At 38.6% G+C, this 21,579-nt stretch overlaps 1 protein-coding gene and 1 long non-coding RNA gene across 3 annotated transcripts; one reads left to right on the top strand and one right to left on the bottom strand.

Annotated features, from left to right (window-relative positions):
• Positions 1-2,984: 2,984 nt before the first annotated feature.
• Positions 2,985-6,159, bottom strand: CCL20 (C-C motif chemokine ligand 20). Of its 2 annotated transcripts, none has more exons than XM_006207916.4 (4): positions 5,732-6,159; positions 4,536-4,650; positions 3,748-3,825; positions 2,985-3,118 (listed from the first exon to the last, which is right to left on the bottom strand). In XM_006207916.4, exons 1-4 carry the CDS (start codon positions 5,808-5,810, stop codon positions 3,097-3,099), a joined length of 294 nt encoding a protein of 97 aa, XP_006207978.1. In that variant the 5' UTR covers positions 5,811-6,159; the 3' UTR covers positions 2,985-3,096. The 2 variants fall into 2 exon arrangements, with proteins under 2 accessions (XP_006207978.1, XP_006207979.1); XM_006207917.4 differs by having other exon boundaries at positions 4,536-4,647.
• Positions 3,083-4,761, top strand: LOC140696681 (uncharacterized). The gene is made up of 3 exons (XR_012073197.1): positions 3,083-3,241; positions 3,950-4,063; positions 4,375-4,761. It is a non-coding gene; the product is annotated as an uncharacterized lncRNA (long non-coding RNA).
• Positions 6,160-21,579: the final 15,420 nt, after the last annotated feature.

Raw genomic sequence — 21,579 nt, 5'->3', positions numbered from 1 at the left:
AAGACGGTACAAAGCGAAAGGGTTACTATGACTAAGAAAGAGTAAAGTCCAACCCACGGAGTTCACCAGGAGCTTTAGGGAAGTTTAAAGGAGTCCTTTGCTTCCTCCCTGTCACTTGAATTTAAGGATGAGAATTAGTTCACGGATTACATATATAATTAAAATAAGTTAAAAAAAAAGAAGATGCTAGTGAAAAGTACATTCTGTACAGTTGTGCTTACATGAAATCAAGAACCGTCAAACTCATCTGCTAGGAAATATGTCAGAACAGCTGTTATCCTGGGCCTGCACAGATGTAAGGGGGCATGAGGGAGCCTTCCGGGCACTGAAAATATTTAATACAGCCCAGAGGTGTCACCCAGGTATGTGCAAATTCATCAAGCTGCACCCTTAGATTTGTGCCTTTTAATCTATTTTAATGATACCTCATTTTAAAATTAAATAGAAAGTATGTTTTTCAAAACGAAAAAAAAAAAGTAAGGAAAAGAAAAACTGTGAATTGGGAGCAACCTTCCTAACCTGAGAACATGGTTAATGCAGTGAGACCAATAAATTAGATTTTCAAATCGCGCAGCTGAGACCCTGCGCTGCATTCTGAACCCAGGCTTAACAATCCGGCTTTGTGATTCCAACTTGGACTGCTGGGGGGATGCGCTGATCTGCCCATGGGTTTACACCCAAGCACTTGACACTGGAACGTTTCCATTGTGATGAATAAATTGGCATTTTGGCCTGGTAAATTCAGTCTCCAGAAACTCAGCTAATATTTATTAGTATTTCTGGTCCCAAAAGATTCAAACACTCTCAGAGCACTAACAAAATGTGCTACTTTCCTGGCTCCGCAAGGATCATCCGGTGAGGTCTCTCAGCAGTAGTCTGTCAAATGTACCTCTGTCCCCTGACAATGGCCCTCTCTGGCTGTGCTGCCCCAAGAGAGGGTGCCTGGCGGTGATTGGATGGGTCTAGGGTGATTCTCAGGAATTCCAAACCAACCTCCTCTAAACCCCCTTTAATTTTGCCAGAGTCTCTCCATGTCTCACCTTATTCGTTACAGCTGTCTCTGGTACCTCTGTATCCATCTTCCATCCCACCTCCCTCTCCTCTTGCTTTGACTTTTTCAGTAGTTCCCCAGAATTTCCACGTTCAAGTTCAAACCATTGCACTTAGTTGAGGTAACAGTTTCGCTTCATCTGCAGCTACTCCACCCTACACCCACTCCTTGCTTACTTTCCGCTTCATCTGGTGTTGCTCAGTTGGTGGCATGATTGACATTTGGGTGGGACAGTTCTTCACTGTGTGGGACTATCCTGTGCATTCCAGTAGGTTTAGCATCCCTGTCTCCTGCCCACCGAATGCCTGTGGTGCCCACCAAATGCCTGTGGTACCCACCTTCAGACACTGTGATGACTAGAATATGCCTCCAGCTATTTCCAAACACCTGCTGCTGCCCCTTTTCCAGTTGTATGGCTCCTACTGGCCCTTCAGATCTCAGCTTAAATGAGGGCTAAACCATATACAATTGCCATCTTCACAGCTTGAGAACACTGAATATTGGCCATTTAATGTGGTTCAAGGGAATATTTTTTTCTTCGGGAAACCCTTACTGCTAATGTCCTATATTTAGCCTCCTATGACTTCCTTCGTCCGAGTTCTTACCACCCCATGTTGTAATACCTGATTTTCGCGGTGTCCTCTCCCTCTCCTCACACTGCTCAGCCTTAATTATCTGGGAGTGAAGACCAAATCCTAACTTAATCTCTTGGTATCTCCAGCTTCACTTGGCTCAGTGCCTGACTCATAATAGACACTAAACCCATGTTTGATGAATAAACCAACAGGATGTTGAGCACACTTTCCCCGATGACTCAGTGTTGTTATTCGTGAGCACAGAGATGCCTTCAGGACCTGCTGAATCACAGGCTTTGGCTCTACACCAAATGACCCACTATCGCCCACTTTATGGATGTGTGTACCTGGATTTTGACTCCTGTCATTGGCGTACCTGCCCCCGCTAATCCTCCGTGGCCTTTGGAATCTGCAGCAGACTGGAGTGCTGTGCCAAGGCGCTCCATAGTCTTCTTATCGAATTTCTGGGTTCTTGCTAGGTTTCACACATTGTCTCCCCTCCGATTAGTGAGGCAATCAGTTTCTAAAAACCCTCTGAATAATCATTTCCTCTTTGGAAATGGCTTAAAGATGACTCAGAAGGATGTGCAAAGAAGAGCAATGTTCCCGTGAGGAGATGCCCACTCCCAGGACCACGTCTGGTGACAGGATGATGGACTGAGTGATTTCTCAATGTATTTTCTAAATGGTTGCTGTGTCCCTGTAGTCACAAAATATTTGGGCATAAATTTTTTTTATTTTAAAAAGTTTTATATCAATAAATATTGAACTATGTCTCAGATACAGGATCTTTCTAATTTTGGTTTGAATGACTTGAATTTTTTTAAAAAAAGTCAAAAAACCTTCCTATTATAATTCATACAGAATGAAGTCCAGGGCCATAAGGGATTAAGATAAAGGGAACAACCAAGCAGAAGTAAATGGGGACTATAATTTTTAGAAAATTGTAGTATTTACCAAACCTTTAAATATTTGTAATATGCCTCTTAATAAATACTACTTAACTCAATCAATTTTTGGTGCTTTCTTTTATTTTCAATATTTATTTTTCTTATCATTTTTTTCTTTTTTACAAGGTAATTACAACAGTGTAGGAAAGAAAACTATACAAACAGAAGAACGTTAGATGCTTCTTTTTTTAAAATAGCCTTCTGCTTGTCTGTATCTTATTCCTTCAAACTTAACTTTCTAACTCATACTAAATCAAACAGCTTATGGAAAACCAGCATTAAATAGCAAAACACAAAAAACCCACATACATAAATAACATAACATAAAATAGAGTATAAGGTAATGCTTAACAAAGCAAACTATGATGCAATATGAATCAACTTCATTAACTGGACAAGTCCAAAGAGGTGCAAACTAGATAAGCTCTGAGCCCCCAGCAGCGTGCCGGTGGAACCAGCTCCGGCTGGGTTCTTTTTGTTCTTGGGCTGCGTCCAATTCCATTCCAGGGAGCATCTGTTTTTACATCTTCTTGACTCTTTGACTATCAAGAGAAAAAGACAGAAAAAATAAGCAAAGACCTGGCAGGCAGGAATGCCTTTGGTACCTGCAGATTGCCTCACATGCCCTAACCTCATCTCAGGATGCCAAGCAACTCAGAGTCCAGGTGAGGAAATCGGGTTCAGCAAGGATAGGCCTTGCCCAGCGTAACCCAGCTAAGTAATGGGAGAGGCAGTTTACGCCCAGTTGCGTTGTGTCTTCGTTCAGTGTCTGACACCCTCGGGTGAGGGGACTCTAAATGTCACTCTCGTATCATTGATGTAAATCAGAGCCACTGGTCCCTTCCCAGCTTTTAACAACCATATGTCATGTCGTCTGTAAATTATACAAATAGGAAGCATCTTTGCAACAAGAATCAAGCAGCTAGTGCCAATCAAGTGCATAGAAGAATCTGATATAGCATGTGAAAAATCACTAAATTAAAAAAGTTAAAATGATCTACAAGTGGAAGAAAATGAATTTTTGTATTCATAGTCCAATTCAAATTTCCCTTTTAAAATTCTACTGTGCTTAGGCTAAAAGCATCCCCGTGAGCCTATGATCCACCACTCTGAACATTGCTCTTGCCCCGAACGTTTGGAGGGAGGTTAACGGACTGGGGACGTTCCGTACCTGAGGATACGAACAGCTTGTTTCACCCAGTTCTTCTTTGGATCTGCACACACGGCTAATCTTTTCCTTGTGTGAAAGCTGAAAAATCAGACAAATTGATTTGTATTTAAAGAGCTTTTAATTTTTTTTCCCACAGAACATGCAATGAAAATTTCATATCCCAACTGTTTGCTCTATACCTTATACAGTTCATTTGTTTCAGAGGTGAGACAAATGCAAAAAGAAAGAAAAAGTTCCTTCTGATGACGCTTGACGCAAGGAATGAAAGTGATTCTCCCTGACTTTCGCTGCAATTTGGTTGCTCAGTGGCAGAAAGGTTAAGTCCCAGAACTGTTATTTAATTTTGTTCGTGGTGGTTACATGAACTATGTATATATCTGATCAATAGCTTTTCTCATTCAAAGTATAATACCCTCTATAAATCAAGAATATTGTATGTGACAGTATAATTGCTCTGAGCTTTTACTTACAGCCCCAACCACTTTCTGGTAGAAGATGCTCATTTCAAAGTTTATGTCTCTTGTATTTTCCTGAGATAGCATTTTAGTTGCTTATAAGTTTATCTTTGAAAGAGATTTTGCCCTCAGCTATATTCATTCTTTAAACTAAGCTTTTGTTTTCTTCCAGTCCTATTGAAAATGAGCTTTGAAGTATACGTGTCTACTAAAACAAAGCTGTCTTTGCTACAGCAGAAATTTCTGAATGAAACTCCAAAAAGGCAAAGCTTTTTCTATCTGAAATTCCCATGGATTCCTAACATAATCGGCTTAGAACTCTTCATAACTTACATGATTGCGTTGATGTCACAAGCCTCATTGGCCAGCTGCTGTGTGAAGCCCACGATAAATCTGGGGTGAAGGATTCGTTCTGTATATTGGAGGCAGCAGTCAAAGGTGCTTGCTGCTAAAAAGAAATGAAAGGTACTGAGTCCACATAAGTGAACTTATTTCATGATAAATATTCTGGAAAACCTAGAATCTGATTCGTATGGTAAATAAACTACCTAGAACAGTTCCAATACCTCTGAGACCCAATTTAACATAGTTTCCAGTTCTCTTAAAAAAATAGTTTATGTACTGAGAAATGTTGGTTCAATAGTACTATTTAGAAGCACATGACTTCTCATAGAAGGAATACCTTTAGTAAGAAACACAAACTGACAGTGTTTTATTTCCATTCACTGAAATCACTCAAGAATATGTACCTCCTTCTTGAAGAAACCCTTATGAGTAGACTTTCAAATGAATAAATTGGCAAATTTTAATCTACTATCTGGTTACTGAGTATTGAGAGGAAGGGGAAGACAAGAAGTTACAAAGGAAAATAATTTATAGGAGCTGCTAATAAGAGCTTCAATTAAAGCATTTTGAAATTATAATATTAGTTAATACGAATTTTTTATTTTGTTCATAAAAGTTCAACACATGTATCTTCAGGAATGCACCTGTTGCTAAAAATGAGGTATTCTTACAGTAGTGAAACGATTCTTGGACACTCCCCCAAGTTAAATTACAACCTTCTGTAAGGTAAGGGATGCATTGGCAAGTGATGTCCTCAAAGCCTTGTAAGAATGAAGTCAGGGCCCTAATCCATCCCTAAAGGATGAGTTTTGAACTTTGACAAAGTGAGAAAGTTGGAGAAGTGGGAGCGTTTCCTGCATTTCAGAATGACCCCATTCAGTGATAATGGTACACAATTTACCTCACTCCCAGAAATAGCACTGTGGGCTTGTTCTGGAGCTTGGAGGTCTCTAAGAGTCCATCCACTCCCCTAAATCTGCTGGAATTAACCAAAGAAAAAGATCCTGATGGACAGCTGTGACCAGTCCCTCTTCTACTCTCCAGTAAGATCACAACCCTCATCACCTCCTTTTGAAGATTTCCTAACAGGCTTGCATCCCCTGGGGACCCTCAGAGGAGCTCAAGGCTTAGAGGAAAATGAAAACAGTTCTTCCTCCTGTGCTCGAAGAAAGGGTGACACCTACCTTCTGACTTGCTGCAGAGGTGGAGTAGCAGCACTGACATCAAAGCAGCCAGGAGCAAACTCTTGGTACTGCACATCATTTTCAGCTCAAAGAATGGATGTGCTCAGTGCTGGGTACCCAGTGCTCTGGGAGTGCTGTTAGGTTTGATAGCAGCCTAGGCCTAGGATGGCCCTACTTATAGCAAATATTGGGAATGTACACAGAAGGCGTGTTCCCACATGGGGTTTTCCCCATTGATTAACCTGCCCCATTATGTCGTCATAAAGAAAAACCTCAGGGAAAACTTCCTGCCTTTCCCTAATGTTGGGAAGGTGTGAAGGTCAGGATCGAGTAGGGGGTGGAGGTTGAGAAGGGAAAATCCTGTAAAACCCTTTGAATTTGCAAAGGAGGAAAAGCAGTTCATTCCTGTGCCCAGAAAAGATTTCTGCACAGTTTTAACTTAATCTCTTGTCTCTGAAAAGAGAGGATAAGGATGAACAGTAATACAAAGGTCATCCTCACACAGGAGCATTCCAGAACTCCTATTGTTACACTCTTGTTTGCTTTCAAGAGCCAAATGGGGGAGAGAGAGGATGAAGTGAACACCAAGCATACTCAGGCACGCAGGTACAATTTTATCACTGGTACTCAGCTTTCACCAAAAGACTTGAATTTCTAGGCTACTCTTTGTAGCAGGTAATATAACAATGCTTAGTAGTGTCCCCAGTTTTAGTGGAAAATATTAGCTCTTAAACAAGACTCAAGCTTCAGCTTCATCTTGGTTTCAAGTCAACTTTTTCTAAACCTTCTACGTTAGCATGGCTCTAACCAACACTGCAGCCTGGAAAATGACCCCCACTTGCCCTTAACTCATCACGCTGATATGGTTACATAACTCAATACAAAGCCTCTGAAGAAAAAAAGAAGAGGAAACAACTCTATCAGCAGTGGTTAATCAACAAAACAAAGGTCAAATTATAATGGTAGTGGTAATAATGTAGTATGAATCCCTAACCTCTGACAATGTAATAAGAACTCTCCACCAGGAAGAATATCATTGTACGCTAAGGACTGGGTTTGAAATGACACAAGGGAGTTTGGGGGGGGGGTGATGAAGTTATTTTCTATCCTATTATGGGCATGGTTACACATAACTGCACATGTGTTAAAATTCACAGAGCTGTACATCAAAATAAAAAAGTGAATTGTATTATACGGCCATTTAAAAAATAGTTTAAAGATACTGAAATCATAAAAAAGAACTGTCCATTAAACATAAATAGGCTGTAAGTAAAGGATCCAAAAAGATTTATGATGCTAAGAGTAAACAAAAGAGAACTAGAGTTGCTATGCCTGATCTAACAAAATCGATTTTAAAACAAAACAAAAGTTACTGGGGATAAAGAGGGAGTTCCATAATGCTAAAGGATCAATCCATCAGAAAGATATATACCTAACAACAGCATCTCAAAATACATAAAGCAAAAACTGACAGAATTGAAGGGAAGAATAAAGAATTGAACAATAAAAGTTGGATACTTTGGTACCATATTTTCAATAATGAATAGAAAACCCAGACAGAAGATGTCCAAGAAAACAGAAGCCTTGAACAACACTATAAACCAACGAAACCTAACAGACATCAATAGAACACTCTAACCAACAGCAATAGAACAGGCATGCTTCTGAAGTACACATGGAACATTCTTCCAAATAAATCATATGTTCTGCCATAGAACAAGTCTCAATAAATTTAAATCATACAAAATACATTTTCAAAGCACAATGGAATTAGAATTTAATGACAAAAGGAAATTTGGGGAATTCCTGAATATATGGATGTTAAACAGTACAGGCCTAAATAACCAATATGTCAAAGAAGTCAATAAAGAAAGAAAAAAATACTTTGAGACGAATGAAAATGAAAACACAACATATCAAAACTTAAATGATGCAGTAAAAACCCTGCTCAGAGAGAAACTTAGAGCAAAACAATGGAGGAAATCAACAGAACCAAAAGTTGGTTAATTCTACTCAACATTCAAAGAAAAATTAAAAACCAATCCCTGATAAGCTTTTTTTTAAGAAAAGAGGAGGGAACAATTTATAACTCATTCTATGAGGACAGTATTACACTGATATCAAAATAAGATAGAGACACCAGGAGAACACTACAGACCAATATCCCTTATGAATAGAGACACAGACATTCTAAGTGAAATGCTAGTAGACTGTGTCCAGCAACATACAAAAAGGATCATGCACTAAACCCAGGAAATGTAATACACAATAGTAACAGAGTGAAAAACAAAAACCATCTGAGAAGCATTTGAGAAAATCCCACACCCATGCTTTAACAATCTCTGGTATCTCTTTCGGTTCTTGAAAGGAAGGAATTTATGCATGAGCCTATTAGTGGTTATCGAGTAGCATCATGTTTTTTTTTCTGAAAACTGGTATCGGACCTACTCCCTGTAAGAACTGTATGAAGTGTCACATTGATAGGTAGCTCACGTTTAATACTGAGACTGCGGCCGAAGGTGGAAGCCTTCTTCATCACGGTACTTCCTCTCGTGATGCCTGCACTGACCCCTGGCACCTTGGTTCTGGTTGGCTCTGCAGATCAGAGTGATATCCTTTGGTTACTCCTCCCCCAAATATCTCTTTAGTGGTCACGATGATATTTGTGGGCCTCTTTTTGAACCTCAGAAGCATTAGACCTTGGATTTCCTAGATCCAATATGTAAGTATTTCTCGGTGTTATTACCCATCCTTGCAACATAGTGAATTTATGGGCTAGAGCTTTTGTCTCAAGATCAACAGGACACAAGGAAACAAGAGTTGTGGATATTTAGTGTGTTCTGGAAAGTACTTTTTACAAAACTGAGCTGCCCTGCTGAGGTTTGGGAGGAATCACCTGGCCTTAGCATACATAATAGTTATTTTCTTCATAATTGCTTGCCCCAAATTGCCGTTTCTCAAAGAGCTTTCTTAAGCCAGTGCAGCAGGTATCTCTGAAACCCATGCCACATTCTTTTGGGTCACCTTGATTTCAGCCCCAGCCCCAGATAGTGGAGTGAACCCAGATCACATCAGGCTGACAACAGCTTACCCAGAGGTTGGTCTATTTGTCTTTCTGCTACCAGGCCTTCTCAGGGCTGAGAGAGAATCCTGGACCAATCTCCTCACCCCCAGGCACAGCTTAAAACTGAATGCCCCTGAGGACGTTTCGCAGATAATGAAGGGTGTGAACCTGCTGACAATTAGTCTGTTCCCCGTCCTTCAGGGGGAATGATTCTGTAAGACTTCTCTTTGTTCTCTGGAGGTTCTAGTGGAATCAATTCCCCAGTGCCCACAGAATGGCCTCGAAAGTTTTTCCTTCCCCTACCTCGACACCCCCACTACTTTGTTTCCTGGGATTAGCTCTCAGATACGTTACCTACACCTGAGGCTCTGTTTTCAGGGGAATTCAAACTCAGAGTCCAAGAAACAAGATGCCTGGTTTGTTTTCAGCATTCATTGTGGGAATTCACATTTTGCTATCCTCCACTGAAGCTGGAACTTTTTATTTTTATTTTTAGTGATCTCTGTAATACCTCGGTGCTTGGTGTGTGTGATTAAGCCTGTATGGAAACTGTAGCTCATGTTACTATCTAAAGAAAACAAAAGCGTAGGCTGATGGTATATAATACCACCCATTTGATAATCAGATAATAAGCACTTGAGGAGGAAATGAGAAATGATCTCTGACCTAGAGAGGAGAATCTGACTTCTTCATCTGGTCCTCATGGTTTAACCCTGATGAATCTGAATGTCTCGCTGGCTTTGGTGTCTTCATCTTTAAAATTAAGGTCTTGAACTAGACGGTCTCCATGCTTCTCTAGCTTAGAAATTCTATGATTTGGTACTATTCAAAAGCCATAGTAAGAACCATGTTTTGTTCCTCAAAGCTCAGCTGCAGTCAGGACCCAGTGGTGTAGAAGCTGGAAAGTTCAGGCTGTCTAGTTCTTTGTACCCTGAATCCCATCCACCTCCCACAAGGAATCAAATATCACATTCTCTATTAAAATATCTGTTATCTAGTAGGTGCTCAGTAAATGTTGTTTTTCCCTTACATTTTGGCATTTATTTTCCATATATTTAAATTTTTATTGATAGATCAATTTATTAAATCACACTGTTTCTTTCTTCCAATTTTTGTATACATGCTGCCAAAGCGATCACTGTACCTTTCTTCTATAATTTTTTTTTTATTGAAGTATAGTCAGTTTACAATGTTGTGTCAATTTCTGGTGCACAGCACAATTCTTCAGTCATACAGTAAACGCTGTTTTAAAAGGAACTTCTACCATCTTCCAAAAGACTTTTCATGGAATCCTTCTCAGGAAGAGAAGTTTTTGATGGTCACTCTGGTTAAGTCAGCATGGCTTGTCTTATTCTCATCCGTCACAGAAATGGAAGGGGAGTTAACTTTTAAATAGTCCCATTTTGTTAATTTCTATGAAAATATTTCATATAATATGAATATGGCACTTACCATATTGCTTTGTTTTATAGTTATTTGTGTATTTTAGTTTTCTTATTGCAAATTTCCTTTAATGTAGTCATAATGTTCTAGCCATCTGTATATACCACTAAGTCCCTTCCACGGAAGACACTTGTCAAATTTTTTTCTGGAAAAAAAAAAAAAGAGCGAGACACTGGGACTCTACTACATGCAGGTCTCATTAGGAATACCCTGAGACAGTGGAAAAGAATGGCTAGAAACTAAATTCCAGTGTGGTAATAACCTTTTTAAAAATGTTTACATTAAAAAAAATTTTTATTAAAGTATAGTCAGTTTACAATGTGTCAGTTTCTGGTATATATCATAAGATTTCAGTCATACATATACATATGTATATTCGTTTTCAGATTCTTTTTCATTATAGGTTACTACAAGATAACAAATACAGTTCCCTGGGCTATACAGAAGAAATTTGATAATAGCCTTCTAATAAGTTGGGTTTGAAATAATTTTCTTATGTTAACCTTATTAGCATATTCATTGGCTGAACAAAAAATCAATTGAAGGTCACATTTAAAAAAATTTAAATAACAAATATGAAATGACACATCTATCAAACTAAAGATAGGGAAATACAATTTCAATCAATGTAAAATTATCAAAAAATCAGTTCTCTTTTATAGTTATAAAAAGAGAGATGGGATTAAGAGATGAGAGAGGGAAGAGAACAGGAGAGCCTATGTGGAACAGAGAAGAAGGGGAAATGAACACAGATTGAAAGCAGTTAACAGCAGAAGTAAAGAAAGAAAGGGGGTCTGTGAGCTGGGGTCAGTATTAGATACACATAGGTGGAGAATTTTTGTTGTCATTATAGGCTATATTGAGATACAATTCACATACCATAAAATTCACTCTTTTAAAGTGCACAATTCAGTGTGTTTTAGTGTATTCACAAGGTTATAAAAACTCATCACTTTCTATTTTTAGATTAAAAACGTAAGGAAGAAACTTCATACCCAGAAGCAGTCACTGTCCCTTCCCCTCTTTTCCCTTAACCCCTCAGCCTAGCTCTAGACCATCACTATTCTATTTCCTGTATATCTGTAGGTGTGCTGGGTTTGAACATTTGATATAAATAGAATCAAATAATAGGTGGCTTTTTTTTCTACTTAGTATAATGTTTTCAAGTTTCATCCATGTTGTAGCTCCATCAGGACTTCTTTAACTTTTATTGCCAAATAATATTCCAATGCATAATTTCACCAAGTTTTATGTATCTATTCATCAGTTGATGACATTTGGATCATTTCCACTCTTTGGCTATTATGAATAATGCTGCCATAGATGTTCATACAAGTCTTTGCGTGGAGATACATTACTTCTCTCGAGTATATACCTAAGAGTGGAATTGCTGGGTCATACGGTGAATCGTACGCTCAACCATTTGAGGGTCTGTCAATGTGTTTCTCAAAGTGACTGCGCATTTTTCATTTCCATCAGTAACGCATAAGGATTTTAATTTCTCCACATCATTGCCAACACTTATCTTTCTAATTATGTCACGTCTTTGTGGGTGTGAAGTGGTATGTCACTGTTGTTTTGATTTATATTTACCTAATGACTAATGATGTTAAGCACCTTTTCATGTGCTTGTTGACCATTTATGTATCTTTGGAAAAAAGTCTTTTCCAATATTTTGTCCATTTTTAAATTGGATTATTTATTTTTATATTATTGAGTTGCGGGAGCTCTTCATATATTCTGGGTACAAACATAAGTCCCTTATCAAATATATGACTTGCAAATATTTCCTACCTTTCCATGGCTTGTTTTTCCACACTTTTTATAGTCTCACTTGAAGCAGAAAAGTTTATAGTTTTGATATAGCCCAATTTGTTTTTCATTTTGTTTCTTGAGCTTTTGGTCTTGTATCTGAAAAATCATTGCCCAACCCAAGGTCATGAAGATTTACTTCTATGTTTTCTTCTAAGAGTTTCATAGTTTTAGCTCCTATATTTAGGTCTATGATCCATTTTGAGTTAATTTTTGTGTATGGTGTGAAGTAACAGCATTAACATGATTAACATTATTCTTTTGCATGTAAATATCCAGTTGTCCCAGTACCTTTTGCTGAAAAAACTATTCTCTCCTCCATTGAAAAGTCTTGGTGCCGTAATCAACAATCAGTTGACCATAGATCTGAAGGGTTATGTCTCAATTCTGTTTCATTGATCTATATGTCTACACTTCTGCCAGTGTCACATGTCTTGATTAGCGCAGTTTTAAAGTAAGTTTGGGAATCAGGAAGTGTAAGTTCTCTTTTGTTTGTTCTTCCTCTCTAAGGTTGTTTTGGTTATTTGAAATCCATAATTCCAGATGAATTTGAGTATTGACTTTTTCATTTCCAAAAAGAAGTCAGCGGAATTTTGATAGGACTTGCATTGAATCTGTAGATCAGTTTGGGGAGTGGTGCCATCTTAATACTAATGTCTCCCAGTCCATGACATGGTACATCTTTCCATTCACTTAGAAGCCTTCTTTATTTCTTTAATAATGTTTTACAGCTTTAAGTTACTTTTTTACTTCTTTTGTTAAATTTATACCTAGATATTTTATTCATTTTATGCTATTATAAAAGGAATTGTTTTCTTAATTCTGTATTCAAGTTTTTTATTGATATTGTATAGAAATACAGTTGGGTTTTTTTTGTATATTGATCTTGAATCTTGCAACCTGGTTGAACTTAGTTTAATGGTTTTCAGATTCTTTAGGATTTTCTACATACAAGATTATCCTATTTGCAAATTAAGATAGTTACCACTTATTTTCCAATCTAGGTGTCTTCCCCCTTTTCTTGACTAATTATCCTGGCTAGAACCTCCAGCAGAATGATAAATAGAACTTGTAAGAGCAGACATCTCTTCTTGTTCTTGATCTCAGGGGGAACACATGCAGTCTTTCAACATTAAGTATGATATGAGCTGTGAGATTTTCATAGGTGACCTTTATCAGGTTGAGGAAGTTCTCTACTATTTCTAGTTTGCTGAGTTTTTATTATGATGGGTGGCAAGTCAAATAAAACCAGGAGCCAGCTCTGTTCTGAATTCCTGCAAGGGTGGTTGTTTCAACCAAAATGAAGAGCCCCAAACCAGTCTGAGGATAACAGGCTCTATTATCTCAGAGATGGAGACTTGAGGGTCTCCACATGGATGTTTGGGTGAGTGTTTGGACACCCATATAAGTCATGACCAAAGAAAGCGGTATATGTTTTATATGTGAAAACCGGGTACTCCTTTTCTGGCCTATGGAGAGACCCTCCAGTTCAGATTTAGCGTCTCTGTGGGTAGAGGGATTAACATAAAATTCAGCCATCTCCTCTCTGCAGTGTCTGTTCTCACCAGGAGGCTCTTCAGTCGCCTCTGGTCTCCCACTTGCTCAGTCTCTGTGGAGTCACAGCAGAGGAGTGTCCATTAATGACACACAGGAGGAAATCAGCAGGGCTGCTACAGGACTCACACTAGAAACCAACAGATGCAACCAAAGTTTCCTGTCCGGGGCCATAAAACCTCACCTTTCCCGAGGCCAGGAAGGGAAGGCTACCAAGCAGTCTGCAGGTGGTGTGATGATGCTGACGAACAGAGGTGATGCTCCTTCCCTGCCCTGACATCTTCCCCAGGAGAACTGCATGGGATGTGCCAGCATCCAAGCCCAGAGTGGGCTCATCCAGACGTGGGGCAAGACAGCTGGATCTGAAATCACCTCTCTTCTGATGCTGATCTTCTTTCTCTCTCCCCCAGACACACTCCAAATTAGCTGGTCTCCCACCCAAAGTCCACCACTTTGCTCTTGTCTGGGTCTTGAATGATTTTGTTAATGTGTTTGTTTTTGGCCTGACTGCTCATACTTGCCTAAGGGCTGCTGAAAATTCAAGTTTTCTCTTACTGTCAAAGTCCTCATCATGATAAATCTCGGACTACATAATCCGCGGTACTTTGAAAGTTGGCAGGTTGAGGCTTTCCATTTAGCAGAGTATCTCCAAAGGGTCCACAGGGGTCCTCCTTTGCAGCCAATATGCTTAACAAATGAAGATTTGCCTCCCCTCAATGGTCCCCAAATTGCATTAAGACCAGATTTCCTCACCCAACTGACATCCTTCAGTATCTCATTCTCAACGGCTTTGACCAACTCTTTCCCTTAACTTGACAGCATATACTACAAAAACTTAACACAGGTCAAACAGGTAACATCCCAAAGCTATGGAGGGCCCAGTACATGGACCATTGGTGTTTGTTTAGACACTGGGAAAACGGAAACGTTCTTTGCAGACATCTAGAAAAAAAACTTTCTCCACTGTGATGCCATGGGATGGAATGAATCTTTCCCACAGAATTCTAAGTGGAATCCTGATTTATGAAACTTCCAGGGCCACTTCTTTCCTGCTGTGGAAAATCACCTCTGCTTAGTATGAATTTTAAAACATGCACATGCCTGCATGCACACACACACATAACACATACATATACACACATACACACAAAGGGCGAAGTAAGGGGGAGGAGAGACAAAGGATGGGAATTATTATCGCCCAAAGGAAAGGTCCAGAGGGGATGCCTCATTTAAATGGACTCTACTATTCACTGAAGACGATGAAGAGAAATTCATTCGTTCATTCATTCAACAAAGATTTTTGTGCACCTAATTTGTGCCAGAGGCTGTTCATGGCACCTGGGATAGAGTGGTAAACAAAACAAAGTCTCTACCCTCATGCATCTTGGATTTTAGTAGATGAAACAGAGAAGAAACAAATAAATTAACATATAAGAAATCTAATATTGGATAAGGTCAGGGTTATGAAGAAAGATAAAGTGCGATAACAGGGAAAGGCTGTCCATGGTGCCATTTTACATAGGATAATCAGGAAAGCATCTCTGGAGGAGACATTGAGCAGAGAGCTGAATAAAGTAAAGGAGTGAGCTTTGCAGGTATTTAGGGAAGAGCATCCAAAGTGGAAGGAACAGGAAGTGCAACATCCCTGAGACAGGAAAGTGCTTGGGGTGCTTGAGGGCCGGCGGGGCCAGCGTGCTGGAGCAGATGGAGTGAGGGGCACAGTGGCATGAGACAAGGCCAGGGAGGTGGCCAGGAGGCAAACTAGGTGAGGAGCTCCTTGTTGTTCTAAACGGCACGGGGTGGGATACCACTGGATAGACTAATGTAGGAGGGGAAAATGTGCCCTGATTTAGGATTTTAAAAGCATCCCTGACTCTGTGAGGAGAACAAAATAGAAGCAAGGAGAGCAATGATGAAGCTTGTTAATACTAGGGTGGACATGGTGGAGAAGGTCAGAAGTAGCTGGACTGGGGATAGAGTCTAAAGGTACAAAGAACAGTTATTTTATTTAAATTGGATCATGAATGTGGAAGAGAAAGAAAAGGTAAGATTGACTCCAGATGTTTTGTCCTGATAACTAAAGGGATGGTAGTTCAGTTTAATCAGATGGGGAGCAGTGAGCGAGGAGTAGATTATTGGGGGAAGAATGGAATCAAGAGTTCCGTCCCATCTGTAATGTCTAATGGACATGCAGAGAGAGAAGTTTCTTCCCCCCACATAGGACAGTCTAACCTTGATTCTGTCTAGTGTAGCTTAGGCATAGCTGAAACCAGACTCAGTCTTGAGGACCATCAATAACTGGTTGGAATCTATATAAAATCACCTTGGAGACCATTTAGTCATTTTTTGACATTAGATGATACTTAATTCAGCTAAATCTCAGACAAACAAAAAACCAAAAACCTGACTTGCAGTATGGGTGGAAGGATTCGTTGTGTTTCACTGTATTGTTCTCGTTAATATGTATAACAGAATCTCCCGTTAGTACCACATAGTTTGTTACGTATATAAGAAAAAAAATTTTAAAGCAATGATGAACATTCAAGGGGAAATGTTTTATGTCATTCAAAACTATTTTTCAAAATCCCAGTTTTTCCAATTCTATGAGTAGTCATTGCTTAACTCCTTTCCCATGTCAAACATAAAATATGACCTATCTACAAGACATAGAAACCACAAAAACTCACAGAGGAGAAGATATACTACCCTCTGGGGGAAAAGGGCTTCTGATACATATACAAAACTTCTCCTATACATGTGAAAAAAAGCCATTTTTTTCCTTTTAATTTTCAGATTCAATGTCCTTGTGATCATAAAGTTTGCTGTTACTAGATGGTATACAATAATGTGGATTATTCCTGACCCATCACTTTAAAATTCTTTTGGTTTTCCAAAAGTCTAATTTTGCACGGAGAAGTTGGGGATTTAGCTGCCTTTCAAGGAAGCTTTCATTATAATGGAGACAATTCTAAATCCCAAAGTGTATGAGTACTCTGAAGGTGTTAACAGGAATTTCCCACTATAAACTTTGAAGCCAATGAGTCTCCCTTGGCACTTCAAAATAGTTTGCATCACCAAGCCGTGCAACTGCCCATGACTAAATTTTCCTTTCAGATAGAGGATCTGAGCCACAGAGGCAACTTCATCCCTTCAACATGACTGATTTCTTAAATCTTCAAGCCACAGGAAATACGAACTTTTCCAATTATAGTATCATCAAACTGGCTGTGCCTTGCTTTACTCAGTCACTGATAGAGCCCCCAAGATTGGATGGCTCACCCAAGACCTGTGTCTTGAAATCCAGGTTGAAAGAGAAGTTAAAAAGCTACATGAAGCATCATGGGATTAAAATTTCCTAAGAAACTAGACAAACACCATACAATACACCAAAATATTCAGCTGGATGTGTGTGTGTGTGTATAACAACAAGGAAACATCTAAATTTGCTGGGAGTACATCGTTAAACCATGTACACTAATTGGCCTGTTACACTCCAACGTTTGCCTTTATTTTCTGTATTGGCACATTTATTTTAACTTAAGTTTCATCATGCTAAAATTAGGGTTTACTTCTTTGTTAAACATTCTTAAGCCAGGATGGTATTTTTCCTCAAAGGGCTTTCACTGATGAAATGCTGTGCTTCCTGGTTTAATAGAGTTTCCTTATAATAATATTCAATGGAAAATGCAACAAATACTATTCAATGGTTTAATGGTCAATTTTAGTATGATGACTTCCTGGTGCGACAAATAGAAGCTAGCCTTTTATGAATTGCTGTGCTGAGAAGGATTTGGAGGCTGAGTGCAGGACATTGAGAAAAGTTTCACATGTACTGGGAGTGGCTGCTGTGAGGCAAGGTAAGTGATGACGTGAAGGCGGCATATTTATGGACACTAAAGTCATATCTGCTCTGAGTTCTTTTATTGGTTTTAACATTCAACATTGGTTGAATATTCAGTCTTTTTCTTGCAAAAAAAAATTATCCTAAAGTGTATGTGTCCAGCTGAATACATATATCTTCTAGTGCTTTTTCTCTTAAAGGATGAAGAAAGTCTATGAGGCATAATACAGAAAGAACAGAGTTTTAAAGATACTTCTGCACTTAAAAATATTACAATTATATATACTCTATGGAAAGAAAAAAAAGATATAAGTCAGAAGAGAAACACGAAGATACACTCACCACCTAGAGAATTATAGCATTAAAATTTTTCTGTAATCTTCTAGACTTATTTCTATTCATATATTTAACATAACCTGGATCATAATGCACATGTTTTCAAAAAACCTATCCTTTCATTTAAGAATGCAGGTAAATCAACCATTCATATCAAAAAACGTACTCTCTATGCTATCATTTTAAATAGCTGTACAGTTTCCTATTGCATGATTATCCTTGATTTAATTTCCTAGGTTGTTTCTGATTTTTCAGTTTTTATAAACAGTACTACGAATAACATTCTCTGGATGAATCTTAACTACTTTCTTAAAATAAGTCTAAGAAATCCAATTTCAGGGTCAAGAAATGTGTACACATTTAATAGTTTTGAGATTGCAAAGCTGCCTACTAAAAATCTCTGATGGCGTGGGTATATTTCACAACACTCAGAAATAGGTGCATTTATTTGGGGATTTATGGCCACAACTACATCTTCTACTCTATTAAATAAAGAGTCTAAAATTTGGCAAACGCAACATTACCAACTACTGTGATATGTCCCTTTGCCTCTATCTCAGTAACTGCTGGGGACTTTCTATTCCTTACTGGCACAAAGATAAAATGCCCTGTGAAATGTGCATGCCACACCCTGAACTCTTAAAGTAAATATTTTGCCAGGGAAATCGAAGAACCGGAAGAAAAGAGCCAGTGGGAGGGAGGAGGGCAGTCCCTATTACTCCCGTACTTTCCAGAGGAGCCTCTGGGTGCTGAGTATGTTTATTTAAGAGATCAAAGGTTTTAAAAATATGTAACTGAGTTATTGCTCTGATGATGAAATCTTGGTAGCTCCCTGCTGTAAATTTGAAAATTCCCCTGCATGCTTCTCAAAGCTGCCATGCAGTAGGAGTCGGCCACAATAACCTGACTAGGCGGAGAATAGTTTGCTAAGGAATATTGCTGGGTCAAGGTATGGATGGAGACCAAGGCCACAAGTTCCTTCAGAGCAGGTGGTTTCACTCTTGAGCCAGGAGTTTCCATCTGGTCCTTAGGGACAGCATCAGCTAAAAGGCCAGCATGTGACAGGCTCCAGGTTCTAATATGTAATGTTTAAATATTCCAGTATTATGTAAGTTTGCTCTGCTTCTATAGGGAAACATTCAACTGTCTACTTGTTATATGTTCTGGAGTTTTTCTAAGACAGACTTAACCTAATTTTTTGTTTAACATAATCTGTGTCTATTAAGAATATAATCAGCAATGTTTGCAAAAAATTACACAGAAGAAAATTCATTGCAGCAATACGTGGAAGAGGTAAGAAAATAAAAACACCCAAATAGTTCATAATAGAGTAGTGATTGAAATAATTGTAGGATATGCAAAGGATTGAATAATATGTTGCCATTTAAATCATTGCAAATCATTTTATGCCAGGGGAAATGCTAATGACATTATCATAGTAAGAGCCATAGGACACAAAACTTTAAATAGCCTCTTAGTTCATTAGAGGAAATTGTATGTATTTATATTCATACATGTAAAAATAAACAGGTTGGGAGGAAATTCACCAAAATAGAAAAAGAAATGACCTTCAGTAGTGGGAGGTTCCCCCCTCCTTATTTTTATACTTTTTTCTATATTTATTCATTTTTTTTACAATAAACAAATACTGCCTTTATAATCAGAAAGAAATAAACTATTTCCAAAACTACAAATAAAAAGAACCCCATTGTGTAGTATATCCATGAAAAAATTACAGTAAACATTGCAAAATTTTTACTGCTCCTCTAATTTCACAGATAGTCCTAGGAGCAACATACTGTGCCGGTGGAACATCAATAATACGTTTTGTGTTGGAATTTACAAGATGAAATAGGTGAAAGCTAACCGGAAACAGTTTATATGGGCTGGTAGCTTTTTCAAAATTTAATTAGAAAGTTGCCTTATTAGGTTAGGAAAAAGTATTCATAAAACAATTTCAGAAATAGATTGCTTTGATGGTTAGGGCTAAAGGATAACTAATTAACCATACCAGTAACTTTCTGTGTGATTGGGAAAGCCATCATGTTCTCTGGGTCTTAGCACCTCCATCGGACAATGAGTGCTGTGCAAATACACTCTGAATTCTCTTTCGGAAGAAATACACTAGTCAATGATACAAGAGAATTCTTTTATAGATCTTATTAATTATCAGCCTCATTTCCACTAGTTTTTTAGAAGAAGAAATGGCTATAAACTCTTATAGTGTAATAGCCTTATGATTGTTTTTTGTGTGTTTTTACACATTTAAGATTTATCTCTTAGCAGCTTTTTTTAGTAAGTAATCCAGTATTATTGACTATAATCTCAATGCTGCACATTAGATCTCCAGAAATTGTCTTCTAACGGCAAGTTTGTACCCACTGACCAACATCTCCTCAACCCCTACCCCTGGTAACCACCCTTCTATTCTATTTCTACCAGTTCCGTATAGCCTTATGATTTGAACCAGCTCATAATAAGCCATTTAACCAGTAGGCTTTGAAACACTTCCTTATATTTCACCATGGTCTGACCCTAAGCAAACATCTATTTCGAATCTTGGTATTTTTCTTGGTTCTGTTCCATCACACCATCCTAATCATCCTTCCTCTCACAGTAGGAGTCAGGCAAATCCTAACACTTGTCATTTGTAACTATATGCATTGCCACTTATGGCACATCTCTCCAGAGCTCACAGGTGCCCACTGGGAGAGAACCCGATGATAGACTCAGATAAGCAGCTGGAAGTCTGCACCATGCCCTCAGGCCAAGAGCTACCAATCTGCTTGAGGTTTAGACGTCAGTTCAGGAAGATTAGATGAATCACTGGCTTGGTTCGAAAGATGTTTCAATAACTAGTGGGTGAGGTTCTGTAGCAGCCACCCAGGAAATGACACCAGTGAGATCAGTGCTTTGCACTCATTACTGAACAGGCTCACGGCTTTGCGCCTGCCCTCAACCCCAGCCCATCATATGTAAGGGGGCTTGTGAGTGATGGTAGATGATGGGTCCATACGACATGTGGTCCATACTGGAATAACAATTGGTACAGCATCTCTAGAACAAGTCCAGAAACTTTTATGGTGGTCAACCAAAGGGATGTACCTTTCCTACTGGTTTAATTTGAGCACATCATGGAATATTTCCACACTTCCTGAGGACTACCACATTCCCTCTGTAGAAAATCGCAAGGGAAAACTGTCAGACTCCTTCAAACATCTGTCTCACTCAGACTGAGTTTTCTAGGAAAGAACTTTCTCCCAGAGGTGACTCAAGTGCAGCTGATGATTTTTGCCCAAGCTGAAGGATGAGCAGGACCGTGGGGGGAGTAAAACGTTAAGAAAAGCTAAATGATTTCAAGAAATTTCTTCATGCAAGGGATTTTACACCATGGAAGCCACTGGAGAATTCGGCACTATACACCTGTGTGTTACTAACTAGTAGAGACACACAATCGTTTTAGAAAGACAGTTATATAAAAAAAAATAAAAAAAAATAAAGAAAGACAGTTATAAAAACAGGAGCGGAAAACACTGCCGACCCTGAGTGGAACATGAAGCATTTTCACATGAGTCTCTTCAGTCATTTCTCTTACTCTCAATTTATCTTATTTTAATGTCACTTCATTTTTTTTCAGGTTTGGCTTACTTTCTCTCCCCTTGTTCCTTTTCCTTTTCTTTCTCCCTTTCTTCCTTTCTCACCCTTCCCATTCTTATTTTTAACATAAAATATAACATATATTTTGCTCTGTCTTTCTACTTCTCCTTTTACCCATCTCACTTTCTACACCATGTAATG

The sequence above is a fragment of the Vicugna pacos genome, chromosome 5 (assembly GCF_048564905.1).
Source record: "Vicugna pacos chromosome 5, VicPac4, whole genome shotgun sequence".
Taxonomy (NCBI): Eukaryota; Metazoa; Chordata; class Mammalia; order Artiodactyla; family Camelidae; genus Vicugna; species Vicugna pacos.
The sequence above is the reverse complement of the archived record's forward strand: the minus strand, read 5'-3'. Positions and strand labels throughout refer to the sequence as shown.

Excerpts from the sequence above, each read along its gene's own strand:
- CCL20 (XM_006207916.4), bottom strand. The coding sequence starts at position 5,810 with ATGATGTGCAGTACCAAGAGTTTGCTCCTGGCTGCTTTGATGTCAGTG. Across the intron at positions 3,826-4,535 it reads TGTGACATCAACGCAATCAT|CTTTCACACAAGGAAAAGAT; the intron begins GTAAGTTATGAA and ends CTGATTTTTCAG. Across the intron at positions 3,119-3,747 it reads CAAGCTGTTCGTATCCTCAG|TCAAAGAGTCAAGAAGATGT; the intron begins GTACGGAACGTC and ends TTCTCTTGATAG.